The sequence below is a fragment of the Blennius ocellaris genome (assembly GCF_963422515.1).
Source record: "Blennius ocellaris genome assembly, chromosome: 19".
Lineage (NCBI taxonomy): Eukaryota > Metazoa > Chordata > Actinopteri > Blenniiformes > Blenniidae > Blennius > Blennius ocellaris.
Window position 1 is genome coordinate 13,698,735 of NC_137668.1, and position 25,341 is coordinate 13,724,075.

Below are 25,341 nucleotides of genomic sequence, written 5' to 3' on the forward strand. Positions count from 1 at the left end.
AGGAGATACGATAAAAAGACCGTGAGCCTTGCTGAAAACAATTGGATTCATGCATGTGTGTCCATTGCTTCATTGTATTAAGGGGACAGGTGATAAATAGTCTTCAGATTAAAAACAAAAAAAATTTAAAACATCTATCAGCATTGTTTAAAAATGCAACTAAGGCTGTGGTGTCTTTAGTCCTTTCTCTAAAATGCTAACTTTCGGCAACAATCACATTATCTGTCGCAGAGGAGGCTTTAATGCCGTTTGTTATTTACCCAGGAGCAACCTATCTCTGTGAGGGAAGATCTGTGGTTTTAGTGCATTTACAAATAATGCCAGTGGACTGGAAATATCCTAATCCTCGAAACAGAGGAAACAGTAAAAATACTTGAAGTGATCTGACACTGGAGGGTTTAAGCCACCGGGGCTGTGCAGAGGGAATCTGTGGGTTACGTTCATTCTGCACAACCCCGAAGCCCTCTCTCCATAAATGTGCCATTTAAAATGTAACACACTACTGTACTCAACTCCTCTCCCGTCTCATCCATCTCTCATCACCCATGCCATCTTAAAGGTTTAATACTTGTTTGTACTTATTATTCACTTGGTGCTATTTTTAAAAGCGCAGCTCCTGTTTGTTGTCATGCCGAACAACATATAAGGGACTCAGCCTGGGAAAACCGGTCCAGAATAAGGTTCTTACTCTGGTGGCTGACAGATATACGCTAGTTAAATCTGATTTACAGGCCCTGGCACACTATGGGAAGGTTTAGCGAAGATGATGAGTCCTATTGCAATGTGCTTTGATGACATGGGAATGAACAACAAACATATCAAAACTAAGATAATGATGGAACAGCTTCTGGCCCAGATTTCACAGAAGCATATAAACTACAATTAAAATATAGTATTATGTGCCAGTGCATGCCTGTTGAAATGGTTAGTTTCGTCACCGGGCTGCTATGCCACATGCTATCAGCCGTTCAGAGGACAATTGCTGTGATATTGGGATGAAACATCCGTCGTCCCTGCAAGATTAAAAAAAAATAAAATAAAAAAAATCACACTCCTCCGCCCCCTGCCTTTGCCTCTTTTTCTGCATTGTAGTTTTGTAATTGGAGGTGCCATAATGAAATCAATTCAGTGGAGATAACAGATTTCACATCATGTTACCGGTTTCCTTTAGAAGAGGCGGCTGCATGAAGACATCTAAAAATATTCCTCTTTCATGCATCATCAATATCTTCATTATGTGAAAGATGGACGTCAGATTGTGTTTGCTGGTTCCATCGAGCGCCAGCTGACAGGACAGCATCTTGCCTGTGTCTGTTACACGCAGCCTTTTTTTTGTCTACTCTCTGATTCTACTTTAACAGATGTGCGGAGAGCAGTTTTGCACCACAAAAGTGAAGCAAGTTGTGATAACGATTCCAACTGAAAAGAAACATCTTTGTCAAAATCACAAAACGAAACAAGTACACACACACACACACACACACACACACACACACACACACACACACACACACACACACACACACACACACACACACACACACACAATAGACAACAGAATTGTGGATTTCCTTAGTGTTGTGCATTGACAAAAATACTTTTCTTTCAATTGTAAATAGGACAGCGGACATTGTGAAACATAGGAAAGACAATTTGTTCTTTCATAACATTCTGTTGTTCTGTAAAATTAGAGGCTAAACTGTACAGGAAACATTGTGTTCAAATGAAAATAGTTTCTCTCTTTAGGAAAATAAATAGCAATAATGTCTCTTTTTTGTGATTACATCTTCGGTAGCCTCTTTTTATTTATTTTCATGAAAAATATACATAATTTTCTAAAACCTGTAACTTGGTGAGCAGTGATACATTGTGGCTAGTTTAGAACAGAAAATGTGAGATACTACACAAATAAATGACAATTTTCAGTTGGAGTGAAACTAAATTTAGCTATCGCTTTTTTTACCTGAAAAATTTAACAGCATTTTTGGAAGATGACTTTGCAACACTTTGTAGCCCAGTGAGATTGAGACTTAACAATAAAAGGTGGACGGTTTCCACTTCTGGGTCTGCTCATGCAAGAGGTTTCTTCCTGTTGAAGGTGTTTTTTCTTTTCTCTTTCCACCCTCGTCTTGGCTTATTCATGAAGGAATGTTGTTTTTTTCTATATTTTATTCAGATGTTAAGTGCTGGTGATAAGTATGTTATAATTGGTGATGTATAAATGAGACTGGATACAGCTACATGGAAACATTGCTCTAAAAATACCTGTATGTTTCTATATGTGGTGAAAACCATTGGTACACTGCTACATAGATAGATAGATACAGCATGTTATCTCGCTCAGAAAAGATAAAGTATACCTACAATGTAAACTGTACTATAGTTGAAAATCCTCACCAAGGTCTTCGATCAAAACTGACTTGTATGACACGTTTATTCTCCCTGCTTGAGTTTACTTCTGACAAGGTATGAAGATTTATCAGCCCAAACTGTTGAGTTAGCATTTTCTGAATGAATCCCCACTTTTCCAACATGTACTCTTCTGAGCAACCACCAAGGAACTTGATTCCTCTTTAGGAAGTGAGAGCACCTCACAGAAACCCCAAACTCTTTTGTTTCAAACCCGACTGTATGAGGGTTCATGTATTAGCCTCATGTTTAAGCAGGGAATACGATTTGAGGCTTCATTTTGATGCAAGTCTAGCCTAATTATTTGGCAACGGGGCCTGGCTGAGCAATACAATTGATTCTGTTTTTCCACTTTAGGCAATGTACCATTTTCCCTAGATACACACTACAAAGTGAATTCCAACTGTGCTCTGGGACACAGTGGTGAGACACGGGGATGTCCACAGGCACAGGCCTCCAGTCACATTCTGTGATGCTAACCATAGCTGTACTGTAAACACCTACTTTTAGCCGCGTTCTAATTACTAGCAGGCAGACAACAGGGGTCATCAGTGTCTGCTTATGTTTACAAGTGCAAACTGCAATACACGCAGGCTCATGCTTGTTGCAGCTGTACACACTAATTTCCTTTACACACAAATACAAATTGTGTATTCTTGTTGGTGTCTGCGTGCGTCTTGAACTTAAATCAGTGCTTTACCTGCCTTGTCGAACTTTCCTTTCCTCCCTTCTACTTTCCTCTTCCCTTCTCTCCTCTCAATTCCACTGCTCCATCTGTGCCCTCTGTATGAAAGGGAATAGTTGAATAGGCCTGACAAAGGGCGGCGCAGAGGTGCTGAGGGAAGCTGAGCACTGCTGGAAGGGATTCCTATCTGTTTGTGTGTCTGTATGTGTGTGTCTCCACCTTTAATGTTGACTGCTTGTATCTGATTATGGATGAAAGCGTTTTAATACATGTGATTCACACTCTTCTGCACTGTAAGTCAAAACATCATGTCACCGGAGCCGATTTGATATTTCAGTGTCGAATATACCTTATTCAAAACTCTTCCTCTGTTGAAATTATCCCTTCTGAAGCTGTGACCATGTGCAAAAAGTATATGCATCATCTGTGAGGTAATAAAAACAAGTTGGAACACAAAAGAACTGTATTGTCTGTATTGCTGATATTGTTGTTGCTCAACATGACAGCTGAAACTCTCATTCTGATTCATAGATCAGCACAGACTGGACAGGGTGTCTGTCCTACACGCCTGTCTGACCGAGCCCGCCTGGCCCTCCGCATGCTGCCGTCCGAGCTGGGCCTGACGTTGCTGGGGCAACAACAACAACTGCATAGTCGCTGGCATGGCTCCGTTCGTCAGCTCGGCCTCATTATGCTGCTGCTGGCTTTGATGTGGTTTGTGAGGCTCTACCTGCATTACTGCAGCCAGTGGCTCTACCTCCAGGCCATAGCAGTTCCTGTCAACAAGTGAGTTTGCTTCCTTTGATATTGCCCTGTACATACACACATATGGGAGTGTATGGATACACATACAGACACGCAGAACTACGCAGACACTTTCTGACTGCACACTTTGCGATTGACATAAATCTATTAGCAAAATGAAAGACAGATCCATAGATATTGTAGATTTCAGGAGCAGATAGGCAGATGAATGCACAAACATGAAAAAAACAGAAATGCATGTAATCTCAGAAACACACAATTACGGTAAAATAGGATCTGGAGGGGCGCTGAGAAGAGAATGAGGATATGCTGTGCTTCTGTGTGTGTGTGTGTGTGTGTGTGTGTGTGTGTGTGTGTGTGTGTGTGTGTGTGTGTGTGTGTGTGTGTGTGTGTGTGTGTGTGTGTGTGTGTGTGTGTGTGTGTGTGTGTGTGTGTGTGTGTGTGTTGGCAAACATGCAGACTGGATACACCCAAATCATCTGTTTGGAATCCCCCCATTAACATTTTAACAAGACTCTCTCAATATTAACAAACCGTTGCTGCAGGAGTCTGCTCACCACACGGCTTCAAGTCCCAAAAGGCTACATTATTTGGAAAGAATTTATTGTTATTATTTGGTACACAGCATCGATAATAAACAGCAATAAGATACCACACAACTGTTAAATCACAATGCAATAGCATATGGTGTTGGTTTAATTCATCACAATAAAACAACAACAACAACAAAAAATGCTGGCTGCAAACATCCATACAACCAGGTTTTCATTACAATAGCATGGGGGTGAAAGTGCCATGCATTAAATCATGGAAAGTGATAGAGAAAGGCAGAGTGAGAAAAAAAAAATCTATTTGAATGAAGAAAAAAAAAAGGAAAAAAGAATGGACTGAGGGGGTGGATAGGAGGTGAAAAAAACAAAAATGTGAAAACAGAGGGGGCCAACGTTGGATGACAACTTCCACATGTCCGAATCTACTGCCTTCCCTTCGAGCATTTCTCTCTCCACGCAGTGACCAGAGCTGGTGGTGTCTATGGGGAGAGAGAGAGAGAGAGTCCAAGTGACAGTCAGTGTGGTTAGCGTGATGACAGGCATCCCTCGCTTTCTCACTCATTTTCTTCCTTTCGAACTGCCTTTGCTTCCGCCTCTCCTATAATCCACCCTGGGACATCAGTGGACAGCAAAGTGTTCCCTGGAGCAACAGCTTCTGACCTCAATGTTGCCTTATTCACCCATGACCCATCCTTTTTCTATTTCTTTCTCTGATGGAAGTCGAGTAGAAATTTTCTGATGGGAAGATGATATCTGTTTATAAGTTGATATAAAAGGTGTTTATTGTGAGAACTTTTCCTCTTAACTGGATAAATACAGTCGATACCCTGTGCTTTTGTGCCTGGAGTTTAACTGTACTTTTTTATGAATGCATAATATTTTAAGCGCTCAATAAATGTTCTTAATATACAATGTGTTGAATAATGAGAAAATATGACTGTCAAATAAATCTATTGCTGTAAAAATCATATTTCATGGATAAATAGAGTCACATGAAATAACTCCCAAAAACATATGTCTGACTGAATGTGGTACATCATGAATGCAGAAGTGTAACAATCAGGGACAGTAAACTTCATTAAAACCTTCTTTTAATTTGTACAGGATTGATGACAATGTAGCATGATTATAAATACAATTCCATAATAGGCTTGAATCTGTGAGATTTGTCTCAGATAAAACAGCAATGGACCTCCACTGTCAGATTAATGGACAGAATCTGAGAGATGCTTGATTCTTGGAGCAAATCTGATGGGAATTAATGAGGAAAAAACTGGACCTCTCTTCTCCCACTACTGGCTCTACCTTCTCCTGACTGATGGGAAGATTAAGAAACTCATGAGGCTTGCTGTAAATGGGGGAGTCTAACTTCCACCATGAGGCTCGGAAAGGCGCTGTCATGTATCAGCAAAGGTGCAAATACAAGCAGTTCTTTTTTTATGTTCTCCCTTTTCTGACATTTTAAACATTTTTATTCAATTTGATATATATAAAGATTATCAAATCAATTAAAGTGTTCTTTAAAACACATTACTAGCACAAATCGCAGCCAATTATGAAGGTAATTGTCATCAAACTAATTAAATACGATTGAATCAAGCACAAATGATGGAACACCGAGTGTGAATTGCCTGAACTAGTTGCCCTTGAGCTGCAAAGCGTCACAAACACAAATATGGCACACGCATATTGACACTTTCCTCTCCCGCCAGATTCCGCTTCCACGCACACACCGTGGACCTCGTGTACCAGAGTTCTTTGCTCCACCCCCGGGAGGAGCTGGCAATGGTGGTGGTGGGTCCCCTGACCTTGAACGCAATAACGTTCCTGCTGGTTCTGATCAGATGTGGCTGTCAACAGATATTTGGCTCACTCCCTTCCTTCACGTCAAAGTTTATCATGGCTCAGGGAGTGTGGACAGTCCTCGACCCCCTGGCAGTCTTTGCAGTGGACGCCGTCCTCGGGGTAAGTCACTTAAAAATAACTTGGACACTTGTGCACTTTAAATAGGAGTTCACTTTATCTTGGCAAAGTGACTTTAGATTACACAACAAAAAAAAGAAGAGGGGAGGGGGGTGGGGTAAGAAAGGAAATCTGCAAGGTTAGATTGGTGCCTTTTTTATTTTGATAGTTGGTTGTATTTTGTCAGAGAGGAATAATTTTATTGCATGATAATTTGATAAGAGAGGATGTCTGGATTAAAATGCTGCTAAACCGCCCCTCAAAACAAACAAAACATGTTCATGTTAAGTTGTTCTGACAGAATATTGAAATATGAACATGTGCTACATTTGTTCTGGACTTTTAATGCCAATGTTCTTTTCAAACTTGGTAACTCCAGAGTACAGAGTTTCCCTTCCTATCATTGTCTCCTCAGCGTCTGGCCTACAGCCCCAACACACCAGTGGGTGATGCTGCAAAGCTGTACTGGCACTTCTATCGAGCTGACCAATCAGGTGCAGCCGGCGTGATCGTCACTCTCTTTCTCTATGGAGTGATTTTCCTGCTCTCTGCCACCATCCTCTTCATTTACCTGCTCAGGTGAGAGGCGCACCATGTCAAACTGTTTCAGATCACTTCTTCAACATGACAAGCTGACTAAACAAAATCAATAATTGATCTCATGCTGCTGCTTAAAATGAGCATACACGGGCTGCCATTATATTTATAGCTACAGTCAAGCAACCTAACACTCGTTATATTTAATTCAAGAGATAGACGTGATATAGATCCCTCTGTGTTATAGTGAGCATGATTGCTGCTACAGTGTTGCAATGATTTGTTTATTTATTTAATTTCATATTATCTCAATGTTATGATATTTGCATAGAGGCTTCTTGGGGATTTTACTGTGGACACTTTGTACTTGTTGCTGCTTTGTTTATTCTATACTTTATTTACTACCAATGTTTCTTTGATGGTCCATTCCTCTTGAATACATTTTTTTAAAAAGTCTCTCCAAATGAACAACAAGCCACAGTAATTGTTCAGCTATCGCTTTTTTAGCTTTGTTCTTTACTGTTGAGTGTAGTTAAATAAATTTAACACTGTTGTTGTCAACAATATGGCATTTTTTAACTGATACATCTGTCCCTCTTTAAATAGAAAGACATTTCTCTAAATACTCGTCGGTTTCTGTTGAGAAATGCATCAAACACTCTTTCAGCTTCCTTCGTTTATTCCGAAACCGTCCAAGATTTATATTCTGTCCACAAAAGAAGCACATAAAGCATCAAAAAATAATAAATAACCCATTTCCTTTTTATTCTATGTACTCAATTAGTCATACATTCAAAATGCTTCTACGCAGACAAAGTTCATACATAACCAGACTCACACACACAGCTGCTCTCCTGAACCCCCCACATGCAGCAACCGGATGGAAAATTGAAAGTGTTTCTAATTAAAAAGTCAGATGTGTTTGGATAAAGCATGAACATGTTACCCTTTCCATGATTTTGCATGGTTGGAATCACTGCGAGTTTCATACATATGTGTATTTCACTGCATATGCATCACGATGCACACATATACACAGCATCCTAATGAAGTGTGTGTTCTGCTCATGTCTTGGTTTGTCTGATGTTGTAACACGTGAATTGGCCCACAATTCTTCCTGCAAGGTTTTTCAATCCTGTTAGAAGATGCCTGAGCATCCATGAGATTTTATCTCTGCTGGATAGGAATTTTTCTTCTACTCTGTTTTAAAATATGGACGGGATTTCTTCAGAGTTGGTGAGCAACAGAGAAAAGGTCAATGACTGACCACTGATTCAGTCCTAAAAGCTGACATCCACCCTCAGAAAAGCTGCACGTAATTTGTTGCAGCTTTGGAAGTAACAAGGTAACAAAGGGTGGGTGTTAAATTGCTGAATACTGTAACTCGGTATTTGTCCAAGGTGTGTTTCACCACCTTTATATCAGACCAAATTCCATTAACAGCTCAACATATAAGAAAACCCTCATTGAATTAATCAGTTTGAGATTGGCGGCTGAGGAGAGGGTGCCATCTAATTTCAGTAAGCGGGACGCTTATCGGGATCCAGCTAAATGGACAATATTAAAACAGCAGCCGGGAATAATGACTTCTGCCACTCAACCGCCACACGGGTTTGTATTGAATGTAGGCCACGAGGCTGAAGCGAAGCTGATAATTTTATGGGTTACAGTTTTCTATTGGCTGCAAGGAAAAGGCTCTGACACAGACCGTGACCCATTTCTAAAAAAATGCCTCGGGCTATATGTATAGATAGAATGGACTGTTATCCTTTTTTAATTACATTTTAGGCAGCCTTTATTCACTGCCTGCAAAAATACATGTTACACCTCTATCCTCTTTGAAACTTCTTAAACACTAATGGGAGTGATGTCACAGTGATACGCAGGTGAGGATTGAATAAGAAAATGCATTTTCTTCACAGTCATGATGTGTTTGATGATGGCAAATCAGCTCTGCAATAAAACGTCGAGCTCATGTACTGACTATCAATGGATGAAATATTAATAGGATGTGATATAAGCAAACATGTAGTAATCAGCCTGACCTATTCTGCCTTGTGCTCCTTTTGCTCTGATATTGTTTTGTTGACATACATGTTATGTTAACATATACATGTCCTTATGGTGAACCTAACTCTAAAAAAGAGTTAATATGAGCCTCATCATCCAGGTCATACCCCACAGATAAGAATTACTCACTTATATTCAGGGCTCTTCCTCCACCAAGGAAATTAGCCTGTTTTGAAGCACAAAAAAATGCAAAGACGGTGAATTCCTCCAAGAGAGAGACTGCATAAATGAATGAAGAAGCACAATTCAAGTGTAGGATGAAAATGAATGCATGCTATTCCTGTGTCTGAGGTCAAGATTCTACAAACACTCTGCTCCCAAGAGCGATGGGGAATGATGCTGAGTTCAAAGCTCCGTACCAGCGTCTTGTATAAATCCTTGTCTCCTTGATGTTGGTTTTATTTGAGAGTTGATTACCCTCTGACAGGCTAGAATCTCTATGGAAGGGCACAAGGTCTGCTGGTTTTGATGGCCAGCCAAGGCATTTGTTTACAGACATGGTGTTTCTTTTTAGGGGTTGGCTGCATGCACCGTTGTGTGGCAAAAGAAAAATAACACTTTGGTGATGTGCACTCATCTGGAGGTATGAATCAATATGCTCTCTGCTGTGCAGAACATTTTCTTGTGACTCAAGCCGGGCTCTCCAGACACATCTGCAACCAGCACGTCCGTTGCATCTGCCATCTTTGAAGCTCAGCATTAACACTGGAGAACATCCCAGGATCTCCCTCCCACACAATAATAGATGTACAACCACGCAGACACCCAGCGAAACACAGACATCTCTATAGTCAGCTTGTGTTAACAAAGTACTTCCCACTCACAGGCCAATTTGTTTGATTCCTTTTGCTGTTGCCATTGATGTATTAGTCTTTTATAGAGCATCACACTGCAAATATGCTCTGTGTAATCAATACAAGTTCTCTGTGTTTTTCCACCAAGTTGGAATAATTGTGATTGCATCTGTTCCATAAAAATGACTCACTCACGCACTCAAGCAAAAAAAAATAGCAGTGGAAATAGTTCTATAGTAATACTCTTTGACACCAGGCAAAAATACATCCAATATATTTGACTTCTTCTTTCTTTTTCTTTTTTTTTTCTCAACATGTAACTTCCAGATTCCACAACGACGGTCGCATGCTGGACGTCTTTCAGCGACTCACAGCCAGAGAGGGGATGTACTTTGTTCCTCAGGATCTCGAACTGTCCAATCAGGAACTGAGCTACATAGTTAAGAAAGCAGAGCAATGGAGGGGCTTCAATGGGGAAAGGCGCAAGGTAATTACATTACTCTTCTGTGGCCTTTGGACAGATTGTTTTTCTTTTGATCAGAATGAGCTAAAAAAAAATGGCTAAAAATGTTAAATGTTGGTTGTCTTGCACACGGGGAAGTTTCAGTCTTGGTGCCAATGCTGATTAATAAAGCAGGCTGGGCTGAAATACTCTGAAAATTCGCTGGTCACTTTTAAGGAGATGGTACGATGGAGAGTATGTATCGAATGGGCTCATTTTATATCATTACATTTTCTTTAGTTACATTTGAGGAAGCCGAGAATTCATCTCAGAGGTCTTTAGCTTCATTCTAATTAGTACAAGATAATTACCAAAACAGAAACTCGGGTAGCAGGCTGCCTGATTAGTCTGTGAAAACCAATTTCCGAAGATATTTCATTAAAGCGAGACTGCTCAATCAACACCACATTCTGGGATGCACGTGCATGCATGCAATGGTGGGCACTCTCTTAAATGTGGACGTGGTGATGTCCGGTAAGGCAGCTGAAATGACTGAATGTCCCCATGAAATGAACATCTCAGAGAGAAGATGGCGCATGTTTGACAGACCGACGCAGGTCGATGGTGATGACTCGGGGAAGGGCAGTGTATTAGCACCGAGCCTACACCCCATGTGAAATCTTTGCATAATGATTGAAAATGTGACTTGTTGAGATAAGGGGAAATAGCAGGCAGCGATCAAACTGCAGCCCCCTTTAATTTATTCTGTAGGGTTTTTTTAGTGGCACACATCGCTCGGCGTTTCCCCGTGTTCATTAACTCTGGTGCTCTTTGCTTGCACAAGTTCATATGGAAACTATGAGAGTCGAATGAAGTCAACTTCCAGTGGACGATGAACCTGGTTAGAGGAAATAAAGCTTTATTTTGTCCTGCTCGTGTGATAAAAACTGCCTCCACCAAGCCAGCAAATTCTTTTCAAAGTCAATATAATTTTTGTTTCAATTAATAAATCACAACACTATAAATATAATGTGTAATCCTGTATTTAGAAATCATTTACCTGAAGTTCTTGAACTGTTAGAAAACACAAGTTTCTGTAATAACTTTAATAACTAAACTATTTGATTACAATATTTATTTATAGAGCATAGTGTTACAGTGCATTTTGTTTTGTTTGTTTTTTTTACCCCGTTTTTTATTTCCTGGTTGGAACCTGCATCTAGATTTGTTCTACTTACAGTTTGCATGTTATTCATTTACTCTCAATTGCCTGTAGTCATGTGTTAACGCTGTGAAGGACTGCAAACCCGTCCAGGATGTACCCACCTGCCACCAACTCACTGACTTTAGTACAAGATTCTGTCTTTTGACACAAATGGGAATGATTTAAACATGTAATCTGGTGCCTGTTAATTTACTTCACCATTAATGAGCCATAACTTCCACCGGACCTTCAATGCGATGTACTCTGTTGTTTGTTATTCATTATTATAAATTATACATCGTTTGCAGTTTTATTCCTTCTTTAAGACTATCTGACGGCAAAATTACAATTACAATTTACAGTTTCTAACTTTGTTCTGTTTCCCACCTGTCTTGTGAGCCATAATGAAGTGCAGCCCTGGCTCTGAGAGGTGACTACACTGCTGCTAATGAGATGGTGATGGACCTGTTTATTGGAAGAAAATTGAGCCTCCCAATGTTTGGAGACTTTGAAAGAAATTACATCCCCAAAGTTTGTGATTAAGAAAAGGCCCCATTTAGCAGCTGATGGCCTTTTGCTGCGGTGCGCCGCTAAATCATCCTTGCATTACCACATATCTCCCTCCACAGCAACAATTGAAGCGATACTTTATATTGTACCTAATTCGGTGTTATTAAACTGATGAAATGCTCACGCGTTAAAGCATTTTCTAGCATGATGAGAATTTAGGTTTATTGCATTTTAACATTTTTACATTATTCAAGCATACCATTTTTCATCAAAATAAGATGGGCCGCGCCATTATTTCATAATTATTGGAACAATTTCTCCTATGAAAAGGGTCACTTTCCTAACTCAGCAAAGACATATCCCTATTAGACTAATTTGCGTACATGCAAATTTTTGTCATTTTTCCCTCATTAACTATTTATCATAGACCGGGAAAAAAAAAATATTCATGAAGGCGAGCAAAGCAGCAGCCCGACAGAGCTGAAACTAATATTTTGCAACTCTAATGATTTTTTGCATCCTTAATTAGATAGAATAAGGTTGATATGATTAGGTCAGGATGTAGTGTTTTTCATTAAAAATACATTTCAGAAACTGTATTCCAAATGTGCCCTTGCAATTAAATAATGAATCCGACGCATTCCTTATTATGGACCCAATTAATATCAGAAGCAAGGGCGTAATTTTAATAACAGTGGGCTACGAGGCCTTTATTAGCTGAATGAGAGAAAGGAGGGAGGAAGAGAAGGAAAACAAGGTACTCACAGGAACAGCAGTAGTCGGCAGCCAATTTTTGAAAAGTTATTGAACGTTACACCCTTAAAAGGCTGAAATGCAACATTTTCTGCAGAGACCAGGTTTCCAGAAAATATTGCTGGTTTGCTTTAGATTAACTAACTGTGTATTGTATGAGAATGGAAATTAATTGATGGGATCAAATCTTTTATTCTTTAATTTTGTAATATATTTTCGGTGCCGATTTGTATTTTCACTGCAGTTATTTGATGTCTAATTCTATAAATTCATATTAAACACAACTTTGAGACTTTGTTCACAGCTAAAGAATGTCTGCATAACAATTTGGTGATGAAAAATGTTATTTAGTGCTAATTTAAAAGTAGTTAAAACAGACCGGTCAATTTTGACCGGGAACAGTAAAGTAAGGGGCGGGAGGTGAACACGACCCGAGGGTTAAAGGCTAATTCAAGTCAATTAAATTGTATTTTATTTGTATATCCTAAAACCCTGGATTCTCCATTAATTCATTTATTGTATTCAAAACATTTTCAGTACAGCTTCGAAACATTTGTTCAATCATTTTGTTAGTTAGAGCACCTGTAAATATAAGTAAGATTAAAATCTAAGCTGTTTAGTCATCTCCTAATGCCTGAGCGCCTTGTAGTATCAGAGCTGTCTCTGTCATCAACTCATTTTTCTTCTTCGGAGATAATCGAAAAAGCTGTTCTTTGCGCATCACAAGTTTAAGCCTACATCTCTATTCATGCTTATTCTTCTGTGCAGCATTAATACAGTCTTGGAAGATAAATGTGAAGTTAAACTAATAGGGAACCTCCTTGAACCATCAACAGTGTTGCAACCAGAGACTTTTGCTCTATAAAATGTCACATTGTCTTCTTGACCACCACAGGCCATACCATATCTGTAAATATAGCAGTCTGTGCAACATCATTATTCAAAGGTAGGTGCCTTTTCAAAGGGTGGACATTGCAAATATTGATTTGATTTAAGTTTCTTGCTCTGCACTGTCACTTATTCCAGTAAAGGAAGACATGTTTTGCATGTATTTTTCAATGTTATATACATATTATTTTCATCAATTGGCAGTTCACATCCGCATCAACCTATATCAGATTGTGCATTTGTTTATTCTACAAAGACACACAAGAAAGGAAATGTTGTAGTAATCTAATAAGCTTTAACTAGTTTCCTGGTTGTGATGTGCGACAACTTAAGAAGTCTCAGGGATGCGGTTCCTCCCTCTAGCAGTGAAACAATAAAAGAAGAATTCCACATTCAATCACCAACCAGTAAATGGCCTATTATTATCAAACTTGTAATTTTCACAAGGCGGTCATAAAATATGATCTAATTTTCACTCTGTCACCAATTAACTTTATATTATAGATTCTTTCTTGCCATATGATGAGTCGAGTCAATTCACGGTTTAAATGTCACGTCAGCTTTAGAGCTTTAGAGATGAGTGACTCAACAAAGACAGAACAACAGTTTCTTTGGTGTATTTTATTAATGATTGAAATGTTTCAGAAATGACCACAAACGTGGAGTGTACGTGTATATATATATATATATATATATATATATATATAAGTGCAACACAAAATTAAATATTGTTGTTACTTTCTTCCTTTATTTCTGTGCTCAAAAGAGAAACCGATTAGAAATATAGGTGATATCTTCACAAATTATAAAAAACACATCACGGTTTTCAAACTGAATCTTGTCAGTAAGCTCGTAGAGAGCGACAGATTTTGCGAGTAAACAACAATCAACACGACAGATTAGTCAACTAGAGGCAAATTTGTACAAATGGAAATTAATAAACAAAGATCTCCATTTTACAAGGGGTATAATGCTCTAAGCTAGTGAGTGGGCTAGTATGCTCCACATCATTGTAGCGGTTCAGTAATGAGCCCCATTAATTATGTAAAGGCAGTGATGCAGATGGACCTAATTAATTGTCTCCCGTCACCCCGTTGATTACTGTACCTGGAAGGGAGGTGTTAATTTCTGTAATACTTAAGCAGGTATGCAAACTGTTTTGTCGGAGCCGCCGCTATGACAATGACAGAGTGGAGCGCCGGCTTACCCGCTGCAAAGCTCTTTCACTGTTAATTCACCAAAAGGAAAGTTTCCCAGTGGTGGTGGTGACATTGTGATAATTGAAGGAGAGAGGGAGAGATTAAAAGAAGTGGGAAAGGCAGAAGAGAGAGAGAGCGAGAGAAGAGAAAGGGGGTTTGTACGGCGGCCCTGGAGATGTTTTCTCAACCTGATTGCATCAACATTTGCGTACCTTTGTGTCGTTTGTCTCTGTATGTCTAGGTAATGGGTTACCAGCGGGCGAGTTTGGGAACACCCAAGGTGCTTTGCAAAAGCAGCGTGGCTGGTGGAGGGTAAACCTGTTGAGAGTCAAGCAGCACAGATTGAAGTGGTAATGATAACACTGAGTCTAGGAGGCTGGCTGTTAATCATATCAGATGTGTTCTCCATTTTAATCTAAAGCTGGTACATGCTGTTACCACGTGGACAGCTACAGATATCAGGCTTTTCTTCTTTCTAAAATAGTTATTTTTTCACACTCATTTTGTTGACAAAAATATTTTAGATGAATATAGTCAGATTTATTATATAAAATGTGCTAAACTATACAATAAAAGGTCAAACATTTTATTTTGGTGATGCATTTACAGCTTGCCAGTAGTATTCAGGCCAAACACAGGGAGACAGACAATATTCACATCATGTTAAAGAGTGGTAGAAAACCAAAATATGTGGACAAACCAGTTTGTACTACATGAGGACAAAATGTAAACTACACACAGAATCCCCCAACTGCACTGCAAACAAGGACATTCCTATTACAAAGTGCCCTTACTACAACATTACACGACTTGGCTATAGAGTGTTCATCAATTATATTCAACAATATTAAGTTACTTATGCTACAAAAGGTGACCATCCAGCGAAACAAGACTGTGCACAACAGTGCATATTACTTTTCATAAAAGTTCAGACGTAACCGTTATAGTCGTATAGTCGTAGTCATACACAAGGCGCCAGAAAACCCAATGACCATGAGCCAATAACATTTAAAAATAATAAACAAGCAGAGCCTACGTACATTTTTGACTATCATTGGATCTCACCTGTCAAAATAAAATTAAATAAAACTACTTGTATATTGACATCATTAGTGCAAAATAACTATATATATGTATATATATATATATATATATATATATATATATATAGTGTTGTAATTTTTGTCAATACCTACAATGCCACCAGAAAAGAAAAGAAAAAAACTAAAATGCATAGGTACCTAAACATGTCTATTTCCGATCTTTATGCTATATTTTAACTGCAAGAAACATGACCTTTGAATTTTTTTTTGTTGATGCTTTAAAATATTTAAAAACTTTTTTTTTTTTTTTTTTTTTTACTAGGGTCCAGTCATAATTCTCATACAGGAAATCATTTCAATAGACCCTCAACCAACATCCTAACATACTGTAGCCTCACAAAGGTTATTCATCAGTAAACTGGTGTAAAATAAGAAGATGCTTTAGAGAGGAAGGTGGACAGAGGATGCAGCAGGCCGTGACAGGTCACACAGGAACCGCTGTCACATAACAAAAGAACCCTCGGCTCGTGAAAGGGAACCCATAACAGCAACACAGGAACAGCAGGAAAGAAGAGGAAGAGCTGAGTGCTTCAGTGGCACGGGAGGGATTGTTGAAAGTCAGAGGGCAACTATTGGTCCAAGGTGTGTGGGTGTGCATGAGCATGGGGTCAGCAGAGTCCTTCCAACTCCCCCACCTCTCCCCATAACCCTCTACCAAAGAGGACTGTGGTCAGTGTGTGGGCAAGTGTGTGCATGTGTCAGTGTGTATAAATGCAAACCTGTCTGCGCCGTGGAACTTACACTGTGTCTATGCACAAGTGTGCTCTGTCAAGCACATTTAAAAATTACAAGTATGTGCAAGCAAACATTTCTGCTTGCCCGCATGTCACATTAGAGCGGCTTCTTCAATTACAGTGGATGTTTTTTTTTTTTTTTTTTTCGTGGACAGTGCTGAGGGCTCCAATGGCCTGGGGTGATCTAGCAAGCAGGCGGGCAAGGACAGGAGCGACACAGCAGCAAGCGCACGATCCACAGTTGGAGCATTAGGGAACTCAATATGAGATATGACTGTACAACTACATGCCTGTGTTCATGAAAAGGTCATGGACTTTGCTGGGCAGTAATGTGTGAAAGTGGTGCACAGTGGTTAACTCAAGGGAGAAAAAAACAAAAACATAGATAAACATAAAACTCTTGGGCATTTTTACCTGATGCATACAAGTTTACAGACTCAAATATAGGTAATAAGATGTATTAAAATTGAGGGGACATAAATGTCACAAAACTCTTTATTTCAGTTAAAATTTAACACATTAACACCCTGCATTTCTTAACAGGCCCACAGATGTTTCAGTTGAAAGAAAAAGGAGAAAGTGTTCCAGTATAAACTCGTCGGTGTGAACAGTTTAATTACAGGGAGTGTCAGCCCCATTGCTTAATGTGTCCCTTACAATTAATCCAGGGAGAGGATGTCATTATCTACAAATGCCTAGGCCTGGGCAGGCTTTTCTGTTGGAGGGAGGGAAAGAGAGGGATAGAGGGAATTCAGTCCAAACAGGAAAGAGGCTTTAGCTTGTTCAGCCTGTGTGACACAGAGAGATGCAGCTGGGATGATTTCGAAATCCTTTTATCACTTTGATTCCAATGAGTCCATCTTTGGGAAAGCAGCTACAGTTTCTTTATAATATGAAGCTAAGAGGCTATGGTAAATGTACACAGTCAAAAGACACATGCAAACGTGTACACGCCGAGGTTTTATAGCTTTTATATGAGCGATCTGATTCCTTGTGACTGTCCGTCGTTAGTCACTTCTTTTTCCTTCACTCTTCTCCTTTTCCTCTAAAGAGTTTGACCTTGGCTGCTTCTTTGGCCTGAGGGGATAAAGAAGTCCTGGTGATTGTGACAGGTGTCGCGTCTTAACAGCCCCACATGACATCCTGAGGAGAGATGGACATTCGTAGTGTGTGTGTGTGGATTTTTTTTTTTCATAACACTTTCACTCATAACCTTAAAGAGACCACGTAGTGTGTGTGTGTGTGTGTGTGTGTGTGTGTGTGTGTGTGTGTGTGTGTGTGTGTGTGTGTGTGTGTGTGTGTGTGTGTGTGTGTGTGTGTGTGTGTGTGTGTGTGTGTGTGTGTGTTGTGTGTGTGTGTGTGTGTGTGTGTGTGTGTGTGTGTGTGTGTGTGTATATGCGTGTGTATGCACATGCACGTTTACTGGATCGGTGTGAGCAAGTGTGTGCAAGTGTGTGTGTCTCACCGCTGATTCTCAGCTCTCATTGTGGTTATTGGCTTGGATACTTATCACCTCCAGCCTCTGAGGCTTGATTAAGCTGAATGTACTCCAAAGTCAAATTCTGGATTTCAAAGGCAATACTCAACTTTGGCATCTGTCTGCAGGATCTTAATACGAAGCCTGATCTACTGAATTGTTCAGAATGGAATTACATCTGAGATATATCTAAGAGGTAATCAGTTTGGCTTTTTCAATCTCACTAAATATGAAGAGTAGCGTGTTTGAAGTTGCATTTGAAGGCTGATTCAATTCAGTTTGATGTTTTAAAGTGTTCAGTTGTCTTTAAGAATTTGATACCAATGATTTTTTTTTTTTTTTTTTTACGAAAGTGGGCATTTTAGGTCATTTGTAAACAGAGAAAATTAGAAGCATGTGAATGTGGATCAGACTTGTGTTCCTTTGTTTATTAAAGTTTCAAGTAAACTTTAAGATGTTCCAGAACAAACCTGGAAAAGTGATCTCCCGAGGGCCCAGGGTGAGTCAGACATGGTGTGGAGGGAAGAAATGGCCCTCTCTAAGTTGTTTACTGTAGTTTGGAAGTAGGCTTTCTGTAAAGGAGATTAGTAACAGTGAATTATGCATATCTTATTTTCTGGATTATCTCAGGCACTCAGAGATACTATCTCACTGGATAATCTCTTTTAAAGTCGTTTGTATTTACAGTCAGAATAAACCCGTCAATTTAGCATGTTTATCTTTTCTTGAAGTTCAGTTTTAGTCTACTAGTTTTGGATTGAGTGTGTTATTGTACATTAACTATTGTCATTCAAGATAAAAATGTGTATAGACAGTGATCTTCACTTTACACACACATCAGTGTAAGGCATCTCTGTATAAGCTATTGAAGCATACAAGCCACTTTGTCGCCGAGTGTGCCTGTGTGCATGCATATATGGGTGTCCCTCCATGCAAATATGAATGGGTGGCCTGTCCTCTCCAGTGGTGCGTTTAACCAGACACAGACCTTTGCTTCAGCCAAATCAGGCCCAACACAGACAGAACGCATTCATGCCATGTTCAAGCTGCTCCAATTATATTTGCCGACCGTCCACATATTGGCCAAATTTGCAATAATAGCATATCTATTTCCATTCTAATGGCTGACATTGCTTGGCTTATCCATGCATGTATGTCGATGGTCTTTTCTGCTTCGTGGCTTGGTCTGTTAACAGCCATGTGCAATGTGCTGTAGCGTGGTTGCTTCTTGGCTTCTCATGTGTAAAGTGTTGCATGAACCCAACATGCGGATCTGTGCTGTTGTGGGTATTAAAGCCATTTTTGCCTGTAAAGAATATATTTATTTCGGTAGTTATACTACACATCCGAATCTAAAAGAAACTTGTTTATTGATCGATCTCCAGTTAGTTTTACTCTTTCAAACCGGCTTTTATTACATATAAATAACATTTCTTTCTCCCGTTGAAGTACAATAAAGGTGAGCATGACATTTTCTACTTCCGAAATATTATTCCGACTAATTCATTGCAATTTGCCAGTTCCGTGCTCGTTCTGTATTTATGTATGTGCATGTATTCACACCTCCGTGAATGATTGTGTGCATTTTGTTGAAGTTGACCTCTGACATACAAGGCCTGTGTGTCTGCATTAAATTAGATGTGCTTAATAATTTCAATTCTGTGATGCCAGCACATGGATGTTGCATGTGACTGTGAGTCCCTTGTTGACATGTGTGCTTATGTGCCTACATATTGTTTGTATCTGTGGCAGTGTTCACCAACCAGGCCTTGAACCCGGGCCAGAAATGGTGGGTGGTGGAGAAGTGGAGGGATTGACCCTCCATAGCTTAGAGAGCCTCATTGCACAGTACACCCCCCATACACACACGAACACATACACACACACACACACACACACACACACACACACACACACACACACACACACACACACACACACACACACACACACACACACACACACACACACACACACCACACCCTACTTTCCCTCCTCCCCATCACCCCACAGCCCTCCGCTCTCTCAACCCTCCCTCCCCCCAATCCCTGCTGCATAGCCCCAAGCGCCCGCAGGCGTTGGAGATGCACGCATGCGTTGCCTCACTGTGTGGGGCTTTGTCTGTTTGTGAGCATGGCTGTATGTGTGTGTTAGCGTGTAGATGTGTGTTACTGTTTCTCTGTGCGTGTGCGTGTGCGGACAAAGGAAGGTACCACGTACACTCCTCGCTTGGCAATAATCACTGATGCTCCTTTCAGCTCAATCTGTGTGAGCATGTCTGCTGCAGTGTCTGTTTTGACTGTCTTTTGTTTTGTAACATCCATTAACACTACCCCCATAAATACAAAGTACAGAAATGATGTTGCTGGTGAAATCAGCGTCACTGTCTGGTTTTATCCATAGCCAGTCTGAACAGTTTTCAATTAAGTTATCAACATCTGTCAAAAGTAGAAATCAGATTTTCATCATCACATCTTTGGCTGCACAGTGTATTTTTCCATTATTTGTGCGTTGAAAGCCTCGCCAAAGCATTTATCTTTTAATAATACAAAACTTTCAGAATGCTTTTTTTTTTAAGTACCAGCTGATCTCAATCATTTCACTGAATAGTTACTAAGCCACCTATTACATTTGTGTGTGAGGAAACAGATCAACCGCTGTATTATTGACAGGAATTGATGGCATTATTGAATCAATGGTATTGTTGAACACATATCCACTATTATCATTATTTTTTCAAGATTGAAATCAGATAAATCAGACCTATTGAAGAGATAATCATATTAATTTTTGGTACATTCAAATCTTTTCCGTGTGAAAATGGCATATGCTTCTTTTGATGTTTTATTTTAGTTTTTTGGCACCAAATACCGGGACAAATTGTACAGCCATGTTGGCTTGTCATGATCTGGTGCAGTCATCCAGATGAGGTATCTCACCAGCAACACCTGGAGCTGTTCAAATGCTTCAAGATTTTTGCAGGTAGGCTGTGCCAAGGCTGTAGCACAACATTTCTCGCCAGCATAACTCAGATTTGGTGACTTGGATCAAGCCAAGCCAAACCACCACGTGTCAATTTTCATTTTAAAATATTGAGCCACATTTAAGCTCTACCTGCAGATTGCTGTGCCCCAGACCCTACCATACCTCAATCCCTCAGATCCAACCCATTCCAGGTGTCACTCCTATTTGTCCTCCCACTCTCAGATATTTCCTCACTATAGCTGTGAATCTTCTCTCATTCACGGTACATCCAGGCCCATTCCCTGTCCGGACTCCTGCCCACTGTGCCGGTGCCTATAGCCACAGTGTGACCCGTGTCCGGCAACATCCTCAGTCCTCTCCCAAACCCACATTCCCCATTCCTCGGTTGTTCAATCTACTCCTGAGTCTCAGTCCCAAGTACAGCCACAGCCGGGGCTTCCATGTGCGACTGACACATAAATAACCAAGGCTGTCCGCCACCCAGGCAAATTCAAATGCACCTGTCAAAGTGATGAAGCACCCGCCCGCAGGGAAGCATTGTTTACATTTTCACTCCACTCTTTGCAAAAGTGAGATTCTAATTATTTTCACACTGTAAATTAAAGCCAAGTGAGACAGAACTACAAACCAAAAGGATCATGGCCGTCGAGAAAGCCCCAACCCTGCAACAGCATGTATGAAGAGGTAAGATAGTCAAAGAAAATGTGTAGGTGGCATAAAGAGGGAAGGTCAGCAGCTTCTGTCTTTAAGAGGGGAGATAGCAAGAAAGAGAAAGAGAGGGGAGAAGAAGGAGGTATAGCTTTTGCTTTCCACGACTGTATAGCAAGACAAGTTTATTGTGCTCATTGCAGACGAGGTTTCGGGATGTGTAACCAACTGGAATATATTATACACTCACATTTCATGCATAATATTGTGCCATAGATGTTTCCGACCAGTGGATGCAATGAGAAACAGTGAGGTAGTCAGCAAGAGAGAGAGAGAGAGAGAGAGAGAGAGAGAGAGAGAGAGAGATGGGAAATGTTTAATTAGTCCATGGGAACATGCAAATGGGAGGTAAAATTAGATATGGGAAGGCAGATCTGGAGAAGAAAGAGTGCATGAATGGTAATGATGGCTATCTAGTTTGGATCAATCATTAAGGGATCAGGGGGACTGACAAGCCTGTTTGTGCCCATGCCTTAGGCTCCTGTTCTGGACAGTAGCCAGCCTGGCTCAGGCTGTCTGCTCATGCAGACTTCTCCCTTTCTCCTCCTATCACTCATTTACAGACACATACATGATGTACACATGTATCGTACCAGATAGGTCTAAAGAAGCATTTTCAAAGTTGGACTTTGGTGGATGCAAATATGGTATACCTGTTTTTAAATATCATGCTCATACTAAATACTTGGAGCTAGCTGACTCTGGGACAGTGTTTGCTGGTGTTTATTAATCAGTGATGCATCCACCCTCATGGCCATGTTTTTGAAAAGGTAGATTTATAATGCCAGTACTTAACTGTGGGTGATCTTTAATTTACTCTCGAGGCCTGTGGTAACTTCCTATTCTGACACTGTGTTTTGATCACTAGAAAGTGTGTTTTAGTTCAAGGCTATGTGGTCTTCTCTGGAAACTGTTTTGGTTGTGGACCAGTTGTTTGCTTCATTAGGTCACAGCTGAAATAACCCTTTTGTGGGTGATAGCCAACTTTAGACAGTGTGTTTATATCTGATATGTCACCATTAGAGACACATGGCAGATAGTATATATGACAGTGAAGGACATGTAAGTCATATATACAAAATAGTGTCACCCAGTGGAAAATTACTATTTAAATCTCTGAAACTGTCTGCCCTCTTTTTAGCTGTGAGTTGCAAGTTCAAAGCCTAATTTAGGTTTAAATATGGGTCACTCTTTGAGTATAACACAAAAGAACATCCTTTTTTGAATGTAGTGTATTGAGCCAATCTTTGAGGCAGCGATGCCTATTTTTTTGGCTTCAAACTAACAAAACATCGAAGCGTTGTAATATCACTGACAGGAATTCTAAATCCATCTCCTGACAGACTTTATATTTGAACACACTTGAATGAAAATGATTGACAGGTCAGTCAAATTTTATTACAAGTCACACTGGATTTTTAAAAAGAAAACCTTTCCACAGGCGCCTGTATTTAAAGACTGATTGCTTTTATTTTGCATTCATATGTGGTATGGTATGATTCGGTAGGTGTGAAATCGCATCTTCTCCCAGAAAGACAGACAGACTATATTTGTGAACCATGGAGCCACGTCTGCAGCTGTGCCATCCCCACTTCCTGTGCCCCTGTCCCTCCCTCCTTTTTCCAATGTGCATTTGCGGTAATGTCTACAAATCCTGAAATTTATGTCCCTTCTGGAAAACATGGTTTGCCGTTTATAGTCCTCCACTAAAAGAAATAAGGCCCGTCTCTCCTGATACAAGTCAAGAGACTGATGCAGACTCTATCAGATTTCTAAATACAGACCCCAACGATAAATCCTGGTTTGATTGGGTTTGAATTGGGTTAGCTCACTTGAATGCTATCTGCTTAACCCACAGCTGGCCTGTCTGCTCCATGCAGGCATTGAACCTAAATCAGTCACTTAGTGCTATCAAATGGAACAATGGTGGAGTGGAGAGAGCACTCAAGCTAGGGCTAGAAGCCAGGCTAGCACCATAACGCAACACAACAGACCAGAACAGAGTAGTGTAGAGCAGACAGGCCCTCTAATGCTCTTTCCCTTTTTGTGTCTCAGCAATGATGCTTCCTGAGAGCCATGGTGCATTGCATGAAATGGCATCACCCAACCCAAACACACAAACACCTTTTCAGGCTTTTGTCTGGTCTTGTCAACTGGATTTCACGTGCTAATTAGCGTAGGATGGTGGCATGGCTAACATCAAAAAAATCTATTTTCATGCAAGCCAAAATACGTACACATGCTAACCATACCGGGGAATTTAAGCAGGTGTGTTCAACCAAAGTGACTTAGAGTACAGAGGCAGAATGCATGGTGTTTCTATCGCCACTGTACAGCTTGGTTTAAAAAGTCCTGGAAAGGGGCCACAACAGGGGCCATAGGCACACTTCCTATGGCCAGTAGAGAAAGAAAGGATGTTTTCTTACTCAGTTTTTTTTTTTTTTTTTTTTAGGCGTTCATGACTTTAAATGTGATTTGTCACTGCGTCGTGAACAAGCTGGAAAGCACAATATAGGAAGAGATCACTGATTTTCACACACTCCCTGATAGAAAGGCAGCAAATCAACACACACATGCTATCCAAACAGACTGATTGCTGCCTTGCGGAAGTTCTGATTACTTAAAAAAAAAAAGAAAAAGAAATCAGGTAATCAGTTTCCCCCAGTGTGGGCCGAGGCCAAGCTGAAGGCAAAGTGCAGTTGAGGCGATTTTGCTAATGAGCGTCTGAATTAGCGTTTAGGAGATGCATCCCAGAATCTTCACCCAACCCAAACACACATCAACACACATAAATTCTTTAAGTATTCTTCACTTGTGGTTTGTTTTTGGTGCAATTGTGACACTTTGACATCTGGACAATGAGTTTGTTTCTACTCATGGGGTTGTCTGGTTTTGTAGTTTATGCTACGTCTCTAATTACAAGTGGGGTAATGGCTCCCACTGTTTTCTCAGCGAAGTGCCTAGAGTTGTGTTTGTCTAACCGTTTGTAAGTGTGGGGTGACATCGATACAGCACCAAATTAAACCTCTCCTTCAGCTTGACCCTGCCACTCATGGCCCACTGAATGAGTTTGCCTTTTTCCTCGCTGTATTTTTAGAAGAATCATAATTATGCAGCCAATTAGGGGGTCACCTTGAAAAACTTCCTTTTCTTTGTGACTCTGACACTGCGTGTGGAGCTGGCTAGTGTGTGCGAGTCTGTAGTTCTCAGTTAAAGTCGGATTTACACACACACACACACACACACACACACACACACACACACACACACACACACACACACACACACACACACACACACACACACACACGCACACACACGCATGCACACGCACGCACACACACTAATATGTGTAGCTCTACAGTACTACAGTAGGGCTGCACTGACATTATGAGTGTTATACATTAAATTGAAGAAATAAAAATAAATCTGTCAGTAGTTAGTGCAAGGAGGCCTTGGAAATTGTTTTACTCTATTCAGGCCGCCCTTTGCCTGGCAGCCTGAAACATTAATGTTAACTTTATTGAGCAAGATCTAAACAGATGCTGTATATATCTGCTGCTTT

The 25,341-nt window shown here is 40.2% G+C and overlaps 1 protein-coding gene across 1 annotated transcript in view; it reads left to right on the plus strand.

Annotated features, from left to right (window-relative positions):
* Positions 1-25,341, plus strand: part of ofcc1 (orofacial cleft 1 candidate 1) — a gene marked incomplete at both ends in the record, with an annotated part of 174,284 nt that overhangs the window by 37,258 nt on the left and 111,685 nt on the right. The window contains 4 exons of the mRNA XM_080515268.1: positions 3,626-3,880; positions 6,123-6,375; positions 6,788-6,951; positions 10,101-10,260. Of these exons, the coding sequence (XP_080371394.1) occupies positions 3,626-3,880; positions 6,123-6,375; positions 6,788-6,951; positions 10,101-10,260 (832 nt within the window). The remainder of the gene's footprint in view (positions 1-3,625; positions 3,881-6,122; positions 6,376-6,787; positions 6,952-10,100; positions 10,261-25,341) is intronic.